The sequence below is a fragment of the Protomyctophum parallelum genome (genome assembly GCF_964188405.1).
Source record: "Protomyctophum parallelum genome assembly, chromosome: 12".
Taxonomy (NCBI): Eukaryota; Metazoa; Chordata; class Actinopteri; order Myctophiformes; family Myctophidae; genus Protomyctophum; species Protomyctophum parallelum.
Window position 1 is genome coordinate 1217631 of NC_139712.1, and position 25006 is coordinate 1242636.

The window sequence follows — 25006 nt, forward strand, 5'->3', positions numbered from 1 at the left end:
ACCTGCCACTGACCACCAACCTGCCACTAACCACCACTGACCACCAACCTGCCACTGACCACCAACCTGCCACTGACCACCAACCTGCCACTAACCACCACTGACCACCAACCTGCCACTGATCACCACTGACCACCAACCTGCCACTGACCACCACTGACCACCAACCAACCTGACCACCAACCTGCCAACCTGCCACTGACCACCACCAACCTGCCACTGACCACCAACCTGCCACTGACCACCAACCTGCCACTAACCACCACTGACCACCAACCTGCCACTGACCACCAACCTGCCACTGACCACCAACCTGCCACTAACCAACACTGACCACCAACCTGCCACTGACCACCAACCTGCCACTGACAACCAACCTGCCACTGACCACCAACCTGCCACTGACCACCAACCTGCCACTAACCACCATTGACCACCAACCTGCCACTGACCACCAACCTGCCACTGACCACCAACCTGCCACTGACCACCAACCTGCCACAAACCACCACTGACCACCAACCTGGCACTGACCACCAACCTGCCACTGACCACCAGCTTGCCACTGACCACCAACCTGCCACTGACCACCACTGACCAACCTGCCACTGACCACCAACCTGCCACTAACCACCACTGACCACCAACCTGCCACTGACCACCAAACTGCCACTGACCACCAACCTGCCACTAACCACCACTGACCACCAACCTGCCACTGACCACCAACTTGCCACTGACCACCAACCTGCCACTAACCACCAACCTGCCACTAACCACCAACCTGCCACTGACCACCAACCTGCCAACCTGCCACTGACCACCACCAACCTGCCACTGACCACCAACCTGCCACTGATCACCAACCTGCCACTGACCACCACCAACCTGCCACTGACCACCAACCTGCCACTGATCACCAACCTGCCACTGACCACCAACCTGCCACTGATCACCAACCTGCCACTAACCACCAACCTGCCACTGACCACCAACCTGGCACTGACCACCAACCTGCCACTGACCACCAGCTTGCCACTGACCACCAACCTGCCACTAACCACCACTGACCACCAACCTGCCACTGACCACCAACCTGCCACTGACCACCAACCTGCCACTAACCACCACTGACCACCAACGTGCCACTGACCACCAACCTGCCACTGACCACCAACCTGCCACTAACCACCACTGACGACCAACCTGCCACTGACCACCACTGACCACCAACCTGCCACTGGCCACCAACCTGCCACTGACCACCATCCTGCCACTAACCACCACTGACCACCAACCTGCCACTGACCACCAACCTGCCACTGACCACCAACTTGCCACTAACCACCACTGACCACCAACCTGCCACTGACCACCAACCTGCCACTAACCACCACTGACCACCAACCTGACACTGACCACCAACCTGCCACTGACCACCAACCTGGCACTGACCACCAACCTGCCACTGACCACCAGCTTGCCACTGACCACCAACCTGCCACTAACCACCACTGACCACCAACCTGCCACTGACCACCAACCTGCCACTGACCACCAACCTGCCACTGACCACCAACCTGCCACTAACCACCACTGACCACCAACCTGACACTGACCACCAACCTGCCACTGACCACCAACCTGGCACTGACCACCAACCTGGCACTGACCACCAACCTGCCACTGACCACCAGCTTGCCACTGACCACCAACTTGCCACTAACCACCACTGACCACCAACCTGCCACTGACCACCAACCTGCCACTAACCACCACTGACCACCAACCTGACACTGACCACCAACCTGCCACTGACCACCAACCTGCCACTAACCACCACTGACCACCAACCTGACACTGACCACCAACCTGGCACTGACCACCAACCTGGCACTGACCACCAACCTGGCACTGACCACCAACCTGCCACTGACCACCAGCTTGCCACTGACCACCAACCTGCCACTGACCACCAACCTGCCACTGACCACCAACCTGCCACTGACCACCAACCTGCCACTAACCACCATTGACCACCAACCTGCCACTGACCACCAACCTGCCACTGACCACCAACCTGCCACTAACCACCACTGACCACCAACCTGCCACTAACCACCAACCTGCCACTAACCACCACTGACCAACCTGCCACTGACCACCAACCTGCCACTAACCACCACTGACCACCAACCTGCCACTGACCACCAACCTGCCACTAACCACCACTGACCACCAACCTGCCACTGACCACCAACCTGCCACTGACCACCAACCTGCCACTAACCACCAACCTGCCACTAACCACCAACCTGCCACTGACCACCAACTTGCCACTGACCACCAACCTGCCAACCTGCCACTGACCACCACCAACCTGCCACTGACCACCAACCTGCCACTAACCACCAACCTGCCACTGACCACCAACCTGGCACTGACCACCAACCTGCCACTGACCACCAGCTTGCCACTGACCACCAACCTGGCACTAACCACCAATGACCACCAACCTGCCACTGACCACCAACCTGCCACTGACCACCAACCTGCCACTAACCACCACTGACCACCAACCTGCCACTGACCACCAACCTGCCACTGACCACCAACCTGCCACTGACAACCAACCTGCCACTGACCACCAACCTGCCACTGACCACCAACCTGCCACTAACCACCACTGACCACCAACCTGCCGCTGACCACCAACCTGCCACTGACCACCAACCTGCCACTGACCACCAACCTGCCACTAACCACCACTGACCACCAACCTGCCACTAACCACCAACCTGCCACTAACCACCAACCTGCCACTGACCACCAACCTGCCACTGACCACCAACCTGCCAACCTGCCACTGACCACCACCAACCTGCCACTGACCACCAACCTGCCACTGACCACCAACCTGCCACTAACCACCACTGACCACCAACCTGCCACTGACCACCAACCTGCCACTGACCACCAACCTGCCACTGACCACCAACCTGCCACTAACCACCACTGACCACCAACCTGCCACTGATCACCACTGACCACCAACCTGCCACTGACCACCACTGACCACCAACCTGCCACTGGCCACCAACCTGCCACTGACCACCATCCTGCCACTAACCACCACTGACCACCAACCTGCCACTGACCACCAACTTGCCACTAACCACCACTGACCACCAACCTGCCACTGACCACCACTGACCACCAACCTGCCACTGGCCACCAACCTGCCACTGACCACCATCCTGCCACTAACCACCACTGACCACCAACCTGCCACTGACCACCAGCTTGCCACTGACCACCAACCTGCCACTAACCACCACTGACCACCAACCTGCCACTGACCACCAACCTGCCACTGACCACCAACCTGCCACTGACCACCAACCTGCCACTAACCAACACTGACCACCAACCTGCCACTGACCACCAACCTGCCACTGACAACCAACCTGCCACTGACCACCAACCTGCCACTGACCACCAACCTGCCACTAACCACCATTGACCACCAACCTGCCACTAACCACCAACCTGCCACTAACCACCAACCTGCCACTGACCACCAACCTGCCACTGACCACCAACCTGCCAACCTGCCACTGACCACCACCAACCTGCCACTGACCACCAACCTGCCACTGACCACCAACCTGCCACTAACCACCACTGACCACCAACCTGCCACTGACCACCAACCTGCCACTGACCACCAACCTGCCACTGACCACCAACCTGCCACTAACCACCACTGACCACCAACCTGCCACTGATCACCACTGACCACCAACCTGCCACTGACCACCACTGACCACCAACCTGCCACTGGCCACCAACCTGCCACTGACCACCATCCTGCCACTAACCACCACTGACCACCAACCTGCCACTGACCACCAACTTGCCACTAACCACCACTGACCACCAACCTGCCACTGACCACCACTGACCACCAACCTGCCACTGGCCACCAACCTGCCACTGACCACCATCCTGCCACTAACCACCACTGACCACCAACCTGCCACTGACCACCAGCTTGCCACTGACCACCAACCTGCCACTAACCACCACTGACCACCAACCTGCCACTGACCACCAACCTGCCACTGACCACCAACCTGCCACTGACCACCAACCTGCCACTAACCACCACTGACCACCAACCTGACACTGACCACCAACCTGCCACTGACCACCAACCTGGCACTGACCACCAACCTGCCACTGACCACCAGCTTGCCACTGACCACCAACCTGCCACTAACCACCACTGACCACCAACCTGCCACTGACCACCAACCTGCCACTGACCACCAACCTGCCACTGACCACCAACCTGCCACTAACCAACACTGACCACCAACCTGCCACTGACAACCAACCTGCCACTGACCACCAACCTGCCACTGACCACCAACCTGTCACTAACCACCATTGACCACCAACCTGCCACTGACCACCAACCTGCCACTGACCACCAACCTGCCACTAACCACCACTGACCACCAACCTGCCACTGATCACCACTGACCACCAACCTGCCACTGACCACCACTGACCACCAACCTGCCACTGGCCACCAACCTGCCACTGACCACCATCCTGCCACTAACCACCACTGACCACCAACCTGCCACTGACAACCAACCTGCCACTGACCACCAACCTGCCACTGACCACCAACCTGTCACTAACCACCATTGACCACCAACCTGCCACTGACCACCAACCTGCCACTGACCACCAACTTGCCACTAACCACCACTGACCACCAACCTGCCACTGACCACCACTGACCACCAACCTGCCACTGGCCACCAACCTGCCACTGACCACCATCCTGCCACTAACCACCACTGACCACCAACCTGCCACTGACCACCAGCTTGCCACTGACCACCAACCTGCCACTAACCACCACTGACCACCAACCTGCCACTGACCACCAACCTGCCACTGACCACCAACCTGCCACTGACCACCAACCTGCCACTAACCACCACTGACCACCAACCTGACACTGACCACCAACCTGCCACTGACCACCAACCTGGCACTGACCACCAACCTGCCACTGACCACCAGCTTGCCACTGACCACCAACCTGCCACTAACCACCACTGACCACCAACCTGCCACTGACCACCAACCTGCCACTGACCACCAACCTGCCACTGACCACCAACCTGCCACTAACCAACACTGACCACCAACCTGCCACTGACAACCAACCTGCCACTGACCACCAACCTGCCACTGACCACCAACCTGCCACTAACCACCATTGACCACCAACCTGCCACTGACCACCAACCTGCCACTGACCACCAACCTGCCACTAACCACCACTGACCACCAACCTGGCACTGACCACCAACCTGCCACTGACCACCAGCTTGCCACTGACCACCAACCTGCCACTGACCACCACTGACCAACCTGCCACTGACCACCAACCTGCCACTAACCACCACTGACCACCAACCTGCCACTGACCACCAAACTGCCACTGACCACCAACCTGCCACTAACCACCACTGACCACCAACCTGCCACTGACCACCAACCTGCCACTGACCACCAACCTGCCACTAACCACCAACCTGCCACTAACCACCAACCTGCCACTGACCACCAACCTGCCACTGACCACCAACCTGCCAACCTGCCACTGACCACCACCAACCTGCCACTGACCACCAACCTGCCACTGATCACCAACCTGCCACTGACCACCACCAACCTGCCACTGACCACCAACCTGCCACTGATCACCAACCTGCCACTGACCACCAACCTGCCACTGATCACCAACCTGCCACTAACCACCAACCTGCCACTGACCACCAACCTGGCACTGACCACCAACCTGCCACTGACCACCAGCTTGCCACTGACCACCAACCTGCCACTAACCGCCACTGACCACCAACCTGCCACTGACCACCACTGACCACCACTGACCACCAACCTACCACTGACCACCAACCTGCCACTGACAACCAACCTGCCACTGACCACCAACCTGCCACTGACCACCAACCTGCCACTAACCACCATTGACCACCAACCTGCCACTGACCACCAACCTGCCACTGACCACCAACCTGCCACTGACCACCAACCTGCCACTAACCACCACTGACCACCAACCTGGCACTGACCACCAACCTGCCACTGACCACCAGCTTGCCACTGACCACCAACCTGCCACTGACCACCACTGACCAACCTGCCACTGACCACCAACCTGCCACTAACCACCACTGACCACCAACCTGCCACTGACCACCAAACTGCCACTGACCACCAACCTGCCACTAACCACCACTGACCACCAACCTGCCACTGACCACCAACCTGCCACTGACCACCAACCTGCCACTAACCACCAACCTGCCACTAACCACCAACCTGCTACTGACCACCAACCTGCCACTGACCACCAACCTGCCAACCTGCCACTGACCACCACCAACCTGCCACTGATCACCAACCTGCCACTGACCACCAACCTGCCACTGATCACCAACCTGCCACTAACCACCAACCTGCCACTGACCACCAACCTGGCACTGACCACCAACCTGCCACTGACCACCAGCTTGCCACTGACCACCAACCTGCCACTAACCACCACTGACCACCAACCTGCCACTGACCACCAACCTGCCACTGACCACCACTGACCACCAACCTGCCACTGACCACCAACCTGCCACTGACCACCAACCTGCCACTGGCCACCAACCTGCCACTGACCACCAACCTGCCACTGACCACCAGCTTGCCACTGACCACCAACCTGCCACTAACCACCACTGACCACCAACCTGCCACTGACCACCAACCTGCCACTGACCACCAACCTGCCACTAACCAACACTGACCACCAACCTGCCACTGACCACCAACCTGCCACTGACAACCAACCTGCCACTGACCACCAACCTGCCACTGACCACCAACCTGCCACTAACCACCATTGACCACCAACCTGCCACTGACCACCAACCTGCCACTGACCACCAACCTGCCACTGACCACCAACCTGCCACAAACCACCACTGACCACCAACCTGGCACTGACCACCAACCTGCCACTGACCACCAGCTTGCCACTGACCACCAACCTGCCACTGACCATCACTGACCAACCTGCCACTGACCACCAACCTGCCACTAACCACCACTGACCACCAACCTGCCACTGACCACCAAACTGCCACTGACCACCAACCTGCCACTAACCACCACTGACCACCAACCTGCCACTGACCACCAACCTGCCACTGACCACCAACCTGCCACTAACCACCAACCTGCCACTAACCACCAACCTGCCACTGACCACCAACCTGCCACTGACCACCAACCTGCCAACCTGCCACTGACCACCACCAACCTGCCACTGACCACCAACCTGCCACTGATCACCAACCTGCCACTGACCACCACCAACCTGCCACTGACCACCAACCTGCCACTGATCACCAACCTGCCACTGACCACCAACCTGCCACTGATCACCAACCTGCCACTAACCACCAACCTGCCACTGACCACCAACCTGGCACTGACCACCAACCTGCCACTGACCACCAGCTTGCCACTGACCACCAACCTGCCACTAACCACCACTGACCACCAACCTGCCACTGACCACCAACCTGCCACTGACCACCAACCTGCCACTAACCACCACTGACCACCAACGTGCCACTGACCACCAACCTGCCACTGACCACCAACCTGCCACTAACCACCACTGACGACCAACCTGCCACTGACCACCAACCTGCCACTGGCCACCAACCTGCCACTGACCACCATCCTGCCACTAACCACCACTGACCACCAACCTGCCACTGACCACCAACCTGCCACTGACCACCAACTTTCCACTAACCACCACTGACCACCAACCTGCCACTGACCACCAACCTGCCACTAACCACCACTGACCACCAACCTGACACTGACCACCAACCTGCCACTGACCACCAACCTGGCACTGACCACCAACCTGCCACTGACCACCAGCTTGCCACTGACCACCAACCTGCCACTAACCACCACTGACCACCAACCTGCCACTGACCACCAACCTGCCACTGACCACCAACCTGCCACTGACCACCAACCTGCCACTAACCACCACTGACCACCAACCTGACACTGACCACCAACCTGCCACTGACCACCAACCTGGCACTGACCACCAACCTGGCACTGACCACCAACCTGCCACTGACCACCAGCTTGCCACTGACCACCAACTTGCCACTAACCACCACTGACCACCAACCTGCCACTGACCACCAACCTGCCACTAACCACCACTGACCACCAACCTGACACTGACCACCAACCTGCCACTGACCACCAACCTGGCACTGACCACCAACCTGCCACTGACCACCAGCTTGCCACTGACCACCAACCTGCCACTAACCACCACTGACCACCAACCTGCCACTGACCACCAACCTGCCACTAACCACCACTGACCACCAACCTGACACTGACCACCAACCTGGCACTGACCACCAACCTGGCACTGACCACCAACCTGGCACTGACCACCAACCTGCCACTGACCACCAGCTTGCCACTGACCACCAACCTGCCACTGACCACCAACCTGCCACTGACCACCAACCTGCCACTGACCACCAACCTGCCACTGACCACCAACCTGCCACTAACCACCATTGACCACCAACCTGCCACTGACCACCAACCTGCCACTGACCACCAACCTGCCACTAACCACCACTGACCACCAACCTGCCACTAACCACCAACCTGCCACTAACCACCACTGACCAACCTGCCACTGACCACCAACCTGCCACTAACCACCACTGACCACCAACCTGCCACTGACCACCAACCTGCCACTAACCACCACTGACCACCAACCTGCCACTGACCACCAACCTGCCACTGACCACCAACCTGCCACTAACCACCAACCTGCCACTAACCACCAACCTGCCACTGACCACCAACTTGCCACTGACCACCAACCTGCCAACCTGCCACTGACCACCACCAACCTGCCACTGACCACCAACCTGCCACTAACCACCAACCTGCCACTGACCACCAACCTGGCACTGACCACCAACCTGCCACTGACCACCAGCTTGCCACTGACCACCAACCTGGCACTAACCACCAATGACCACCAACCTGCCACTGACCACCAACCTGCCACTGACCACCAACCTGCCACTGACCACCAACCTGCCACTAACCACCACTGACCACCAACCTGCCACTGACCACCAACCTGCCACTGACCACCAACCTGCCACTGACAACCAACCTGCCACTGACCACCAACCTGCCACTGACCACCAACCTGCCACTAACCACCACTGACCACCAACCTGCCGCTGACCACCAACCTGCCACTGACCACCAACCTGCCACTGACCACCAACCTGCCACTAACCACCACTGACCACCAACCTGCCACTAACCACCAACCTTCCACTAACCACCAACCTGCCACTGACCACCAACCTGCCACTGACCACCAACCTGCCAACCTGCCACTGACCACCACCAACCTGCCACTGACCACCAACCTGCCACTGACCACCAACCTGCCACTGACCACCAACCTGCCACTGATCACCACTGACCAACAACCTGCCACTGACCACCACTGACCACCAACCTGCCACTGGCCACCAACCTGCCACTGACCACCATCCTGCCACTAACCACCACTGACCACCAACCTGCCACTGACCACCAACTTGCCACTAACCACCACTGACCACCAACCTGCCACTGACCACCACTGACCACCAACCTGCCACTGGCCACCAACCTGCCACTGACCACCATCCTGCCACTAACCACCACTGACCACCAACCTGCCACTGACCACCAGCTTGCCACTGACCACCAACCTGCCACTAACCACCACTGACCACCAACCTGCCACTGACCACCAACCTGCCACTGACCACCAACCTGCCACTGACCACCAACCTGCCACTAACCAACACTGACCACCAACCTGCCACTGACCACCAACCTGCCACTGACAACCAACCTGCCACTGACCACCAACCTGCCACTGACCACCAACCTGCCACTAACCACCATTGACCACCAACCTGCCACTAACCACCAACCTGCCACTAACCACCAACCTGCCACTGACCACCAACCTGCCACTGACCACCAACCTGCCAACCTGCCACTGACCACCACCAACCTGCCACTGACCACCAACCTGCCACTGACCACCAACCTGCCACTAACCACCACTGACCACCAACCTGCCACTGACCACCAACCTGCCACTGACCACCAACCTGCCACTGACCACCAACCTGCCACTAACCACCACTGACCACCAACCTGCCACTGATCACCACTGACCACCAACCTGCCACTGACCACCACTGACCACCAACCTGCCACTGGCCACCAACCTGCCACTGACCACCATCCTGCCACTAACCACCACTGACCACCAACCTGCCACTGACCACCAACTTGCCACTAACCACCACTGACCACCAACCTGCCACTGACCACCACTGACCACCAACCTGCCACTGGCCACCAACCTGCCACTGACCACCATCCTGCCACTAACCACCACTGACCACCAACCTGCCACTGACCACCAGCTTGCCACTGACCACCAACCTGCCACTAACCACCACTGACCACCAACCTGCCACTGACCACCAACCTGCCACTGACCACCAACCTGCCACTGACCACCAACCTGCCACTAACCACCACTGACCACCAACCTGACACTGACCACCAACCTGCCACTGACCACCAACCTGGCACTGACCACCAACCTGCCACTGACCACCAGCTTGCCACTGACCACCAACCTGCCACTAACCACCACTGACCACCAACCTGCCACTGACCACCAACCTGCCACTGACCACCAACCTGCCACTGACCACCAACCTGCCACTGACCACCACTGACCAACCTGCCACTGACCACCAACCTGCCACTAACCACCACTGACCACCAACCTGCCACTGACCACCAAACTGCCACTGACCACCAACCTGCCACTAACCACCACTGACCACCAACCTGCCACTGACCACCAACCTGCCACTGACCACCAACCTGCCACTAACCACCAACCTGCCACTAACCACCAACCTGCCACTGACCACCAACCTGCCACTGACCACCAACCTGCCAACCTGCCACTGACCACCACCAACCTGCCACTGACCACCAACCTGCCACTGATCACCAACCTGCCACTGACCACCACCAACCTGCCACTGACCACCAACCTGCCACTGATCACCAACCTGCCACTGACCACCAACCTGCCACTGATCACCAACCTGCCACTAACCACCAACCTGCCACTGACCACCAACCTGGCACTGACCACCAACCTGCCACTGACCACCAGCTTGCCACTGACCACCAACCTGCCACTAACCGCCACTGACCACCAACCTGCCACTGACCACCACTGACCACCACTGACCACCAACCTACCACTGACCACCAACCTGCCACTGACCACCAACCTGCCACTAACCACCATTGACCACCAACCTGCCACTGACCACCAACCTGCCACTGACCACCAACCTGCCACTAACCACCACTGACCACCAACCTGGCACTGACCACCAACCTGCCACTGACCACCAGCTTGCCACTGACCACCAACCTGCCACTGACCACCACTGACCAACCTGCCACTGACCACCAACCTGCCACTAACCACCACTGACCACCAACTTGCCACTGACCACCAAACTGCCACTGACCACCAACCTGCCACTAACCACCACTGACCACCAACCTGCCACTGACCACCAACCTGCCACTGACCACCAACCTGCCACTAACCACCAACCTGCCACTAACCACCAACCTGCTACTGACCACCAACCTGCCACTGACCACCAACCTGCCAACCTGCCACTGACCACCACCAACCTGCCACTGATCACCAACCTGCCACTGACCACCAACCTGCCACTGATCACCAACCTGCCACTAACCACCAACCTGCCACTGACCACCAACCTGGCACTGACCACCAACCTGCCACTGACCACCAGCTTGCCACTGACCACCAACCTGCCACTAACCACCACTGACCACCAACCTGCCACTGACCACCAACCTGCCACTGACCACCACTGACCACCAACCTGCCACTGACCACCAACCTGCCACCGACCACCAACCTGCCACTGGCCACCAACCTGCCACTGACCACCAACCTGCCACTGACCACCAACCTGCCACTGACCACCAACCTGCCACTGACCACCAACCTGCCACTGGCCACCAACCTGCCACTGACCATCCTGCCACTAACCACCACTGGCCACCAACCTGCCACTGACCACCAACTTGCCACTAACCACGACTGACCACCACCTGCCACTGACCACCAACCTGCCACTAACCACCACTGACCACCAACCTGACACTGACCACCAACCTGTCACTGACCACCACTGACCACCAACCTGCCACTAACCACCACTGACCACCAACCTGCCACTGACCACCAACCTGCCACTGACCACCAACCTGCCACTAACCCCCACTGACCACCAACCTGACACTGACCACCAACCTGCCACTGACCACCACTGACCACCAACCTGCCACTGACCACCAACCTGCCACTAACCACCAACCTGCCACTAACCACCACTGACCACCAACCTGACACTGACCACCAACCTGACACTGACCACCACTGACCACCAACCTGACACTGACCACCAACCTGCCACTGACCACCACTGACCACCAACCTGACACTGACCACCAACCTGACACTGACCACCACTGACCACTAACCTGACACTGACCACCAACCTGACACTGACCACCACTGACCACCAACCTGACACTGACCACCAACCTGACACTGACCACCACTGACCACCAACCTGACACTGACCACCAACCTGACACTGACCACCACTGACCACTAACCTGCCACGACATGTTGCGAACCGATTTGCAAGTTTATTGCGAATCTCATTGTCTCTCGTAACGTACAAAAGTATTGGCATCAAAATTTACTTAATGTACCAAAAGTATAAGTAGCCTACTCATTAAATGTACCAAAAGTATAAGTAGCCTACTCATTATATAGAATGTGGCCCATTTCAAATGTCTAAAAAATCTTTTGAAAATAGCTGATCTACAAGCTCACAATGCGTCGCAATCGGCTATTTTCAAATGGCCGGAATTTATATAAGGCTGAAGTGGTTAATGTATGTTTTGTAATAATAATCAAAATCTACAAAGTAACTAAAGTTTCCAAATAAATGTAGAGGAGTAAAAGTACAATATTGGGATTTGGGATGTAGTGGAGTAGAAGTAAAAGCATTGGAAATGACAAATACAAATACCTCAAAATTGAACTTAAGTACAGTACTCTAGTTTGTTACTTCCCACCACTGATACCTATGTATGTTAAGCCCTGCCTCTGTGTGTGCCTAAAGGCCCAGATCGGTGTTGTGAAAGATTACGTAATGTCGTCATCTGGCACAGGGGACGGCACTGCATGGGTATAAAACCTAACAACTGGACACTGGATGGAGAAGGTGGGAGGGGTTGTTAGACAGAGGAGGACAGTCATGAGGGCTTCTTTAGACATACAACTGTTTTCATACTTGATGATGTTCGCTTCCTTCTCTCCTTTGTCTTCATCCTCTTCCTCTTCTTGTGAGTTCCAGGCACCGTTGAAACATGGCGGAATGTACAAGGCTGGAGATGTGCTTCTGGGTGGTTTGTTTCCATTCCACGTCTCCTCTGTGTTCCCTGAGCTGACGTTCACACAGTCCAAGGAACAGAATCCCTCCTGCAGTCGGTGAGTATCACGGAGACAACACCAACCTTGTTTTGATGTATAGAAACATGATTAGTTGATGTGTATATTTCTACAAAGATATAGGCTGTCGGGTGGAAACCTTCTCAGAACATGTGTTTGGATGGATCTAGGGTAGTTATTATTTAGTCACAAGCACTTTCACCTAAATATTTTCTTCAAAAATAGCAAAAAATAATTTGTCACACTGTAGTATGACAAAGTAACTAATTTATTAAACAAAAACAGAACGTTTAAATATGGAGATACAAGGTTTCTGCCTGACAGCAATGATATTCAAGGCTACAGTGTAATTGTGTGTGTTAGTTTTCACATGTCGGTGTTCAATGGTGCACAGACCATGGCTTTTGCCATCACTGAGATCAACAGAGACCCCAGCCTGCTCCCCAATGTGACTCTGGGATACCGTTGCTATGACACCTGTTTAACGCTTGGAGTTGCAGTCCCTGCAGCGTTGTCACTGATCAGTGGGAGAGAGGAGCAGTTTACACTGGATCAGAGCTGTGTTGGGTCTCCTCCAGTACTTGGAATTGTGGGTCCTAGTACCTCAAAAAGTTCTATTACACTCTCTAGAATATTAGGTGTATACAGAGTGCCCATGGTAAGTTTCCTATCCCCTTTCACAATAGCCTATTTTATTTAATTTTGATTACTTGGCTATTTCCAAATCTATAATATGATAAATATAAAATGTTGTCTTTTTGGAGTTTGAAAGACATAATCGTTGCTGTCGAGAAGAAACCTTGTGTCTCCATATTTCAACTTGTAATGCTTTTTGAATGCCCTATGAATGCCACAGACGAAAAACAATCTTAAGTCCACACTATTGATCCATAATGTATAAATGATTGATAAGGGTTCAGGACAACGAGGCCTTTTTGTGGAGGGGTCAGAATGAAATTTGGACTTAGACTGTTTTTCGTCTGTGGTACTCATTTCTTCATTATGCTAATGTTAGACAAAAGTATCAAACACAGCTGATCAACAAGGTCACAGTGTGACATGTTCTGAGCTTGTAGTCTGCAATTTTTCTTTCTTGTTCTGTCTTTTTTCCCCCTTTTTTGTTTTAAGTGAAAGTGGTAAGTAACTGCACTTAGCCTGTGTTTTACAGGTATGTTGGTTCATGGTACAGCATCAATCACCTCTGTACAATTAGAGCCTGTCCTTAAAGAAAAGGCAGGTAAACTAAATAGACCTACAGATGTGCCATTCCAACTCTTCACACTTTACTGATCTTTTCTTGAACGTTTCTGAAAATGCATGTTTTCCCTGCAGGTTTAATTCACTGATTAGCCTAATGTTAATGCTACTGCTTTGCTACTGAAAAGAAGTGTCCAGCAGAGGAACAATATCTATTCAGGATCATTTAAATATAACATATTGACATATGCCCCCTTACTGAACTGTTCTGTTTCTGACAATGCACTGACAATCTACTGAACTGTTCTGTTTCTGACAATGCACTGCATTCAACTGAACAGCGGGGAAGGTGGGAGTAGTGGGCCACTATAGTGGGATAATTTTGGCTGGTTGAAGACCAAAATGAGGCTTCATTCACATGTGAAGAGAACATATAACGAACAGATTATCACAGGTAATAAAGTAAGTGGTTAATACTAAGTTGTCAGGCCATACAACATACAATAACTAAAATCTTGTTCAAAACAATGAAAATAACTAATATTATACTTTAATTCTTGGCCGCAGATACATTAATCAGGGGCAGCGGGTTGAGTAGCACTGCCCTGAGGGTACCAGACGCACTGTTGAATACCTACAGTCCAGTTCTATTGGTCTGTTCCTCGCTGACATCTATAGGTACCTTTCAAAGATCTAGTACATTACAGAATAGATATTTTGTATTTGTTTTTATTCTGTTTTTCCAGATAAGTTACTATGCTGGTTGTTCCTGTCTGAGCGACCGGACTCAGTTCCCATCCTTCTTCAGAACAATTCCAAGTTTTGTCTTCCAGGTGAACTTCTATAACAATAGATGTGTTGGTATCTAATAGTTCATGTTTCAGAAACTGGAATACTCGAACCCATGGGGTGGGCAACTTTGATGTAGGAGAGGGCCACTATATTTCTACACTCAATCCAGAGGGCCGCTATATTTCTACACTCACTCCAGAGAGCCACTATAGTTCCACACTCACTCCAGAGGGCCGCTATATTTTTACACTCACTCCAGAGGGCCACTATAGTTCCACACTCACTCCAGAGGGCCACGATATTTCTACACTCACTCCAGAGGGCCGCTATATTTCTACACTCACTCCAGAGAGCCACTATAGTTCCACACTCACTCCAGAGGGCCGCTATATTTTTACACTCACTCCAGAGGGCCACTATAGTTCCACACTCACTCCAGAGGGCCACTATAATTCTACACTCACTCCAGAAGGCCACTATTACACTCACTCCAGAGGGCCACTATATTTCTACACTCACTCCAGAAGGCCACTATATATTTCTACACTCACTCCACAGGGCCAATATATTTCTACACTCACTCCAGAGGGCCACTGTATTTCCACACTAACTCCAGAGGGCCACTATATTTCTACAGACTCCTGAATTATTATTTGCTATTTTTGCTAAGGATTTGAGTATTTCAGGATTTGCTAATCCTGAAAATTATGTCTAACTTTTTTATTTAATTTCATATTACATTTATTTATACTTATGTTAACTTAAAACAAACATACTTAAATTCAAATGCATTGGATATAAAAAGACAATTGAAATTGTTTTTTTTTTATTCATAGCTTTTTATTGTTCATACTACGTAGTAGCAGTTGGTCACAACATACAATATCTCGCCTATGGGAGAAAATAAAAATTATGGGGTACAATTTTTTTTAGTTTGTTCCCTAGAGGACAACCTCCTACCTCCCACCCACCCCCCGCCCGACAATGACACAATTTAAATTGTAATTATGCTACTAATATTGACCATTATAGATATAATTAAAGCGGGTCATGTTTGCATGTTTGGAATTGTAACAGCTGAAATCAATAATATAATGGTATTCCAATATTAACCTGCAGGCCACATAAGTGAACACGGGGGCCGCATGTGGCCCCTGGGCCGCCGTTTGCTCATGTACTGTATGATCTAACCTAAGTACATTTCCGTCCATTTCTCATCCACTCAGGTGCGAGCCATGCTCCATACTATGAGGTGGTTCGAGTGGACCTGGGTAGGACTGTTGTTCAGTGATGATGATGCTGGCCGTGACGCCGCCCGATTGTTCCAGTCTGGCCTGGACCAGTCTGGTCTGGGTTGTGTGGCTTATTCAGAGGCTCTGCCCTTCCACAATGATCTGGATAAACTCCAGAGGATTGTCACTGTGATGAAGACGTCCACAGCTCGGGTGGTCATTATGTTTGGATACGGGCCCTATATGCATAATGTCTTGGATGAGGTTTGTGTTACGATACATCTGTGGAGTATGTTAATTTAGGGATTCGTAATTAGAAGAATCTAAAATGAGAATGTATTGAAAGAAAGACATGTCTTTCATTTCTTTCAAAACGATTAACAGGTGGTTAAGCAGAATGTGATAGGTCTGCTATGGATCTTACCTGCCACTTCAGGTTGGTGGGCAGATTCCAGTCATCTCCAGTCTCCTCACTACCTGCCATACCTCAGAGGCACCCTGGGTTTTGCCATCCGTCGTGGAGAGATACCAGGTTTGAAGGACTTCTTGTTAAAAATACGTCCTGACAATGACCATGAGGATAACATAGTAAGTATTTGTTTAATTGTATGTCTATAGTTACATGTCTCATTGAATTGAATAATGAGACACAGGACCACAATGGACACAATTAAGCCCTTAGGACATTTTGTGTTATCCTTTTTGCACCACTGTAGTATTTGCAAACTGTGAATGAAGTGAATAATCAATAGGCTTACATTAATCAATTAATTGTATTTAAAGGTATTCTTATGAATTAATTGTGTTCTTTCAGGTGAGGCAGTTTTGGGAACGCACATTTCAGTGTAAATTTTCACCCCTTCCACCAGAGTGGGTGGACGCTGGTGGAAGGGTGTGTACTGGACAAGAGGACCTGGGAACGGCAGAAACAAAATTTTTGGATGTGTCTGACCTCAGGGCAGAGTATACAAGGCTGTGTATGCTCTGGCCCACACCCTCCATGACATGCTGCAGTGTGTGCCAGGAAGAGGGCCTTTCCCTGGGCACAGCTGTGCCAGTTTGCAGACAATACAGCCATGGCAGGTGGGATATTAATTCAGTTAAACTGTAGGATTATTTTTATTTATTGATTATTTGCACATTTAAAAACACATTTGAAACAACAACATATTATTGGGTTGTGCAGGTGAGACTTAGAAAACAGTATAGTTTATAACAGTTTATAACGTTAATCTCACCATATTTAAAATAAATCATAACAATCAAAACAATCAAATGTGAATTATTTTGCAACATTCATAATATAACAATGGGTAGATGCACAGTATAAATGAAAAACAAAATACATATTAGTAGAAAATAATGTATGTGTAGTGTGTAGGTGCCACGGTGTGAATCAAGAGGGTTAGGACTCAAACGCAGGACAAAGGCAGAGAGGCAGAGCAGTCGAAATTGCAGGCGGTTTATGCACCAAAATCCATACACGAGGAGAACACAAGGAGTAACAAGAACACTGGGAGTCAAAGTACTAGGAGTTCACTAGGAGCATAACACTAGTGACGTACAACAATGATCTGACAAAGAACTGAAAAAACAGGGGAGTATAAATACACAGGGAAAACAGGGCACAGGTGAACATTAATGCTCAACAAATGTGGGTGACATTATGGATATGGTTTTGTTGAAAGGCAATGCATAATGTAAAGGGTAGAGCACATGTTTTAGTAATGAGGCTGGTGGCGGAAGATAGCAACTCAGCAACAGGAACACCCCTTGCACATTGCTTAAATCCCCAAATAGTGTGTAGCGTGACTTGGGCACATAATAGGACCCTTAAGTATGTTTTTAACTTCTCTTGCTCTTCATGATTCTGCTCATCACCATTTCTAGCTTCTCTATTACCTGGAAAAGGTCAACTTCACCACATCTGGTGGTGATCGTGTATACTTTGATGAGAATGGTGATGCTTTACCAATCTTTGATGTATTGAACTGGGCGTGGCTCCCTGATGGAAGCACAAATATTCACAACGTAGGTGTGGTCAAGATGACAGCCTCCGGAGATGAAGAACTCACCCTCGATGAAGACAGAATCTTCTGGAACTTTCAATCCGCAAAAGTAATTTCAGCTTTCTAAAATGTTTAATTGAGCTCATGATGTGAATGAAATGTATAGTTAAACTAATCATTGTCACGTTCCTCTGCAGCCTCCTCGGTCGGTGTGCAGTGAGAGCTGTTCTCCTGGAACCCGTGTGGCCAGAAGGAAAGGAAAACCTGTCTGCTGCTACGACTGCATTGCTTGTTCTGAGGGAGAGTTCAGCGATGAGACAGGTAGGATTACATAATGTAGCTACAGTATATGTACAGAAGGTTATAAGAAGATACGTGAGTGTCCTTTTAATCTTGTCCTATTTGTTAGACTCTACAGAGTGCACCGTGTGTCCAGAGGACTTCTGGTCCAGTCCCCAGCGTGACCACTGTGTCCCTAAGAGCATTGAGTTCCTGTCCTACGATGAGTCCCTGGGGATCTCCTTAACAACCATCTCATTGCTAGGAACATTTGCCTGTGCTATTGTCCTGGGGATCTTTGTTTATCATAAAGAGACGCCCATGGTCCGCGCCAACAACTCAGAACTCAGCTTCCAACTCTTGCTTTCACTCAAACTATGTTTCTTGTGCTCACTCTTGTTCATTGGTCGTCCCAGACTCTGGACTTGTCAGCTGAGGCATGCAATATTTGGGATCAGCTTTGTGCTGTGTGTCTCCTGCATCCTGGTAAAGACTATGGTGGTGCTGGCTGTGTTCAAGGCCTCCAAGCCTGGTGGTGCAGACATCATTAAGTGGTTTGGTGCCAAGCAGCAGAGAGGAACAGTTCTGATTCTTACTTCAATCCAGGCAATAATTTGTACAGTCTGGCTTGTGTCTGCCTCACCAACTCCTCATAAAAACACACAATACTATTCTGAAAAGATAGTCTATGAGTGCAATGTTGGATCAACAGTTGGTTTTGCGGTGTTACTAGGTTATATTGGCTTACTAGCACTCCTCAGTTTCCTCCTAGCATTCATGGTAAGGAATCTTCCAGACAACTTCAATGAAGCTAAGTTAATTACTTTCAGCATGTTGATCTTCTGTGCCGTGTGGATAGCCTTCATACCAGCATATATCAGCTCTCCAGGCAAATATGCAGATGTAGTGGAGGTGTTTGCTATTTTAGCATCTAGTTTGGGCATTTTGGTGGCTCTGTTTGGACCAAAGTGTTATATAATCATTTTGAAACCTGAGAGAAACACTAAGAAATCCATCATGGGTCATGGCACCAAGACGTAGAAGCAGACATTTTTAACCAATTAACTGCTTGTGACGGAACGTTCCGCCAGTTGGAATCCAACCGGCAACTGCTATTGGCCTAACGTTCCGTCTGATAAGCTTTATTGTTGATACCAAACCGGATCGCTGATTTCTTCTTTTTTGCTTGGCCTTTCCTTCTTTACATTTTACGATTTAGGTATTTAGCAGACGCTCTTAATCCAGAGTGATTTACATTAAAGACGGTAAGAAGAGCCTTATTGGCACACTCACAGAGGAGACTTTGGGCTCTGTTTTCCTCCATGCTATTGAAGCCATTTTGACCTGTGGGAACCATTCTGCAAATGTCTTCTACATCCTGACTGTTTTCTTGAAAAAGCTGTTTTTCTATGTCAGTCGTTCTCAAACACATTCATGTCACTTTTCACGATTCTTCAAAAATAGCAGACCTACAAGCTCGTAGATCTGCTATTTTTCAATAGCTAAAGCATTACATAAAGCAACAACGAAAGGGGTTCCCGCCCAAAATGGGTTAAAGCCCTTATCCTTAAACTACTTTTTTTCTTTTACTATTTTTGAAAAACATTCATGAATAGCTTAAGAAGAATGTATAGTTGGTTGAACCGTGAATGATTTCACATAAATTACACAATGCGTTCATGATTTTAGGGGGTTTTTTTTGTTCAAAACAGGGACAATTCTGCAAACTTGTTAAACAATTAGGCTGGAATATGAAATATAGGTTGACTATAGATGACTATAGAGATAAGATGTAGCGATATGCGGGGAGTAATATAAAATGTGTTTTACCAAAGTCAGCCCTTTAGGTTAGGATGAAAAGTTGGAGGCTGCACTATGGTGTCCCCTCCGAGTACACCCCTCCATTCCGAAACAACGCTATTCCGAAGGTTCACTTCCATGTTTCGGAATGGCAGTGTTTCCTAATTTTATAATAGACCCTGGCATTCCGGAAAAAAACGCATCGCCTTTTCGAAGATTGACTTCCATTATTCGAAATGGCGGGGTTTTATTATTTTCTATAACACCCCGTCATTCCGAATATAGCCTTTTATTTGTTATTATTTCATATTATTTGTAATTTGTGGCTTCCCCGAGTCCCTCAGACTCCCTCCACTAGTTGCTCCGTCCATAAAATGCGTGTGTGCGGCTGTGCGCTAAGTTAAATTCCCCCTCACACCATACTGATGTCTCCGCTGCCGCAACACAACTCTTTCCCCTCTCTCTCTCTCTCTCTCAACAACGGCTTTACCTTTACGCAGCGGCTATGCGCTCCTCCTCTCCCCCACCCTCCCTCTCTCTCTCTCTCTCTCTCTCTCTCTACCATGGCTCGAACCAATTTCGCCTGAATTTTAAACTGTGCGATCTAAAAATATAACTGGGAGCACCAGTGCCACTGCATATAATTGCTGTAGTGCGACCAAAACGATCGCGACCGAAAGTGTCGCGGGCCGGTTCCGTCCTGCGAGATGATTTAAACTTGTAGAGTATAAATATCTGAGCATGTAAAAAAAAAAGTAAGTTCCTAGTCCATTCCTGTCCAGAGTTATGATTTTTTTAAGAAATATCTTCTTGGCTTGGCTCTGCTCTCCCTCAGCTGATCAGACCAAAGGTCCGCAGCTGTGAGAGACAACAAAAGGGCTCAATTGAATGGAATGTGTGGAGGCAACACACACACACACACACACACACACACACACACACACACACACACACACACACACACACACACACACACTTTTCCTACACATGCAAATTAATGATGTTATGAGACAGTATTGAGAATTTAATAATATTTTCATCTGGTTTATTGCCTCTTCTTAAACAAAAATCCCAAAGTGGGGTCCGGGGACCCCTAGGGGTCCTTGAGGGAGTTACAGAGGGTCCTCAGCTAAATTATATTAGGAACCAAATTGACCCTTATGGCCTGGGTCTGAAACTCTGAGAGTGTACATATTATGGGTATACCAATTTCCCTGTACATTTGTACACTCTCAGAGTTAAATTAACTTTGATTTTGCAATATACAGTGGGGTCCCAGAGATAGCCTCACTGCTAGAGCCGTAAAAATCTTCTCTTATGGGGTCCCCGTCCCTGGCATATATTTTCAAATGGGGGGTCGGTGGGCTAATGAGTGTCAATTTGGGGGTCCTTGACATGAAAAAGTTTGGGAACCACTGTTGTAGTCTACAAGTGTAATACCAATAATTAATGTAAAAAATGTATTACATATTGGTGCTCGTTAAATTTTGGTGGGTGCTCCTAATTTTTTTCTGGTGCTCCTTCATTCTGAATTTGGGAGCACCAGTGCTACCAATTAAAAAGGTTAATTTCGAGCCCTGCTCTCCCCTCTCTCTCTCTCGCTCTCTCTCTCTCGCTCTCTCTCCCCTCTCTCTTTCTCTCTCCCCTCTCTCTTTCTCTCTCCCCTCTCTCTCTCTCCCCTCTCTCTGCGTGGCCTGAGGTTGATTACCAATTAGTGTGGTATAAAGGTGATCTGTGCCAAATGCCATGCTTGTATCACCAACTGTGGATTAACCATGAGCAGATGTACATTTATGCAATTTCTCAGCAGCCATATTGAAAGATATACCGCCATATTGGAACCTAATGTTATTGTTTTATCTCACTTGGTAGAAATACCTCCAGGACATATCTTATACCAAAATTAGGGGAAATTCTAAGTTTTATAGGCCCCGCAAATTGGTGTAGTCCAAAACGTATGTCCAATTGCAAACTGGCGGCCATCTTGGAAAATGGAGGAATTTTGCGTGGCCCGAGGTTGATTATCGATTATGGTCATATAAAGGTCATCTGTGACAAATTTCATGCTTGTATCACCAACTGTGGATTAACCATGAGCAGATGTATATTTATGCAATTTCTCAGCAGCCATATTGAAAAATATGCCGCCATATTGGAACCTAATGTTATTGTTTTATCTCACTTGGTAGAAATACCTCCAGGACATATCTTATACCAAAATTAGGGGAAATGCTAAGTTTTATAGGCCCCGCAAATTGGTGTAGTCCAAAACGTATAGGTCCAATTTCAAACTGGCGGCCATCTTGGAAAATGGAGGAATTCCGCGTGGCCCGAGGTTGATTATCGATTATGGTCATATAAAGGTCATCTGTACCAAATTTCATGCTTCTATCACCAACTGAACTATCACCTCTATTTCCCGCCTAGCTATACTATCAATATTTGTTCGAATAAAGTTTGGCCTTATTGGTGGAGGTTGTAGAGGTGGGTGGAGGTGGGTGGAGTGTGGAGGTGGGTGGAGGGGTGGAGGTGTGGGTGGTGGTGGGTGGAGGTGGGTGGAGGAGTCTAGAGGTGGGTGGAGGTGGGTGGATGAGGGTGGAGGTGGGTGGAGATGGGTGGAGGAGGGTGGAGGTTGTAGAGGTGGGTGGAGGAGGGTGGAGGTTGTAGAGGTGGGTGGAGGGGTGGAGGTTGTAGAGGTGGGTGGAGGAGTCTAGAGGTGGGTGGAGGAGGGTGGAGGTGGGTGGAGGTTGTAGAGGTGGTGGAGGGGTGGAGGAGGGTGGAGGTGGGTGGAGGAGTCTAGAGGTGGGTGGAGGAGGGTGGAGGAGTGTGGAGGTGGGTGGAGGTTGTAGAGGTGGTGGAGGGGGTGGAGGTGGGTGGAGGAGTGTGGAGGTGGGTGGAGGAGGGTGGAGGTTGTAGAGGTGGGTGGAGGAGGGTGGAGGTGGGTGGAGGAGTGTGGAGGTGGGTGGAGGAGGTTAGAGGTGGGTGGAGGTTGTAGAGGTGGGTGGAGGTTGTAGAGGTGGGTGGAGGAGTCTGGAGGTGGGTGGAGGAGGGTGGAGGAGGGTGGAGGTTGTAGAGGTGGTGGAGGGGTGGAGGTGGGTGGAGGAGGGTGGAGGTGGGTGGAGGAGTGTGGAGGTGGGTGGAGGTTGTAGAGGTGGGTGGAGGTTGTAGAGGTGGTGGAGGGGTGGAGGTGGGTGGAGGAGGGTGGAGGTGGGTGGAGGAGTGTGGAGGTGGGTGGAGGTTGTAGAGGTGGTGGAGGGGTGGAGGTGGGTGGAGGAGGGTGGAGGTGGGTGGAGGAGTGTGGAGGTGGGTGGAGGTTGTAGAGGTGGGTGGAGGTTGTAGAGGTGGGTGGAGGTTGTAGAGGTGGGTGGAGGTTGTAGAGGTGGGTGGAGGTTGTAGAGGTGGGTGGAGGTTGTAGAGGTGGGTGGAGGTTGTAGAGGTGGGTGGAGGTTGTAGAGGTGGGTGGAGGTTGTAGAGGTGGGTGGAGGTTGTAGAGGTGGGTGGATGTGGGTGGAGGAGTCTAGACGTGGGTGGAGGTGGTGTTCCGAATTTCGGAATGGTGGTGCTTTTTAAGCACCACCATTCCGAAAAATACTTTTCGGAATGGCAATGTTTCGGAATGGTGGGGTTTCGGAATGGTGGGGTTTTGGAATGGAGGGCTGTCCCCGTCCCCTCCGTCAAATCTACCCCCATATGTAAATTTACACATACACTTTGAGCACTTTGATATTATAACTTTGTGATTTATCCTTCATGTTGTCTTAATGTTTTGTCTTAATGTATGTCTTGTATTATTTTTGGTATGTTGTGTTGTATTTTGTGAATTTTGCATGTTTCATGGTGTC

The 25006-nt window shown here is 51.4% G+C and overlaps 1 protein-coding gene across 1 annotated transcript in view; it reads left to right on the forward strand.

Moving 5' to 3' along the window:
• LOC310868153 (extracellular calcium-sensing receptor-like) overlaps positions 1-20405 on the forward strand; it is a gene marked incomplete at both ends in the record, with an annotated part of 32625 nt that extends 12220 nt beyond the window's left edge. The window contains 7 exon segments of the mRNA XM_083778422.1: positions 17071-17191; positions 17513-17664; positions 17891-18032; positions 18035-18159; positions 18967-19194; positions 19283-19406; positions 19495-20405. Coding sequence (XP_083634548.1) covers positions 17071-17191; positions 17513-17664; positions 17891-18032; positions 18035-18159; positions 18967-19194; positions 19283-19406; positions 19495-20405 — 1803 coding nt within the window.
• Positions 20406-25006: the final 4601 nt, after the last annotated feature.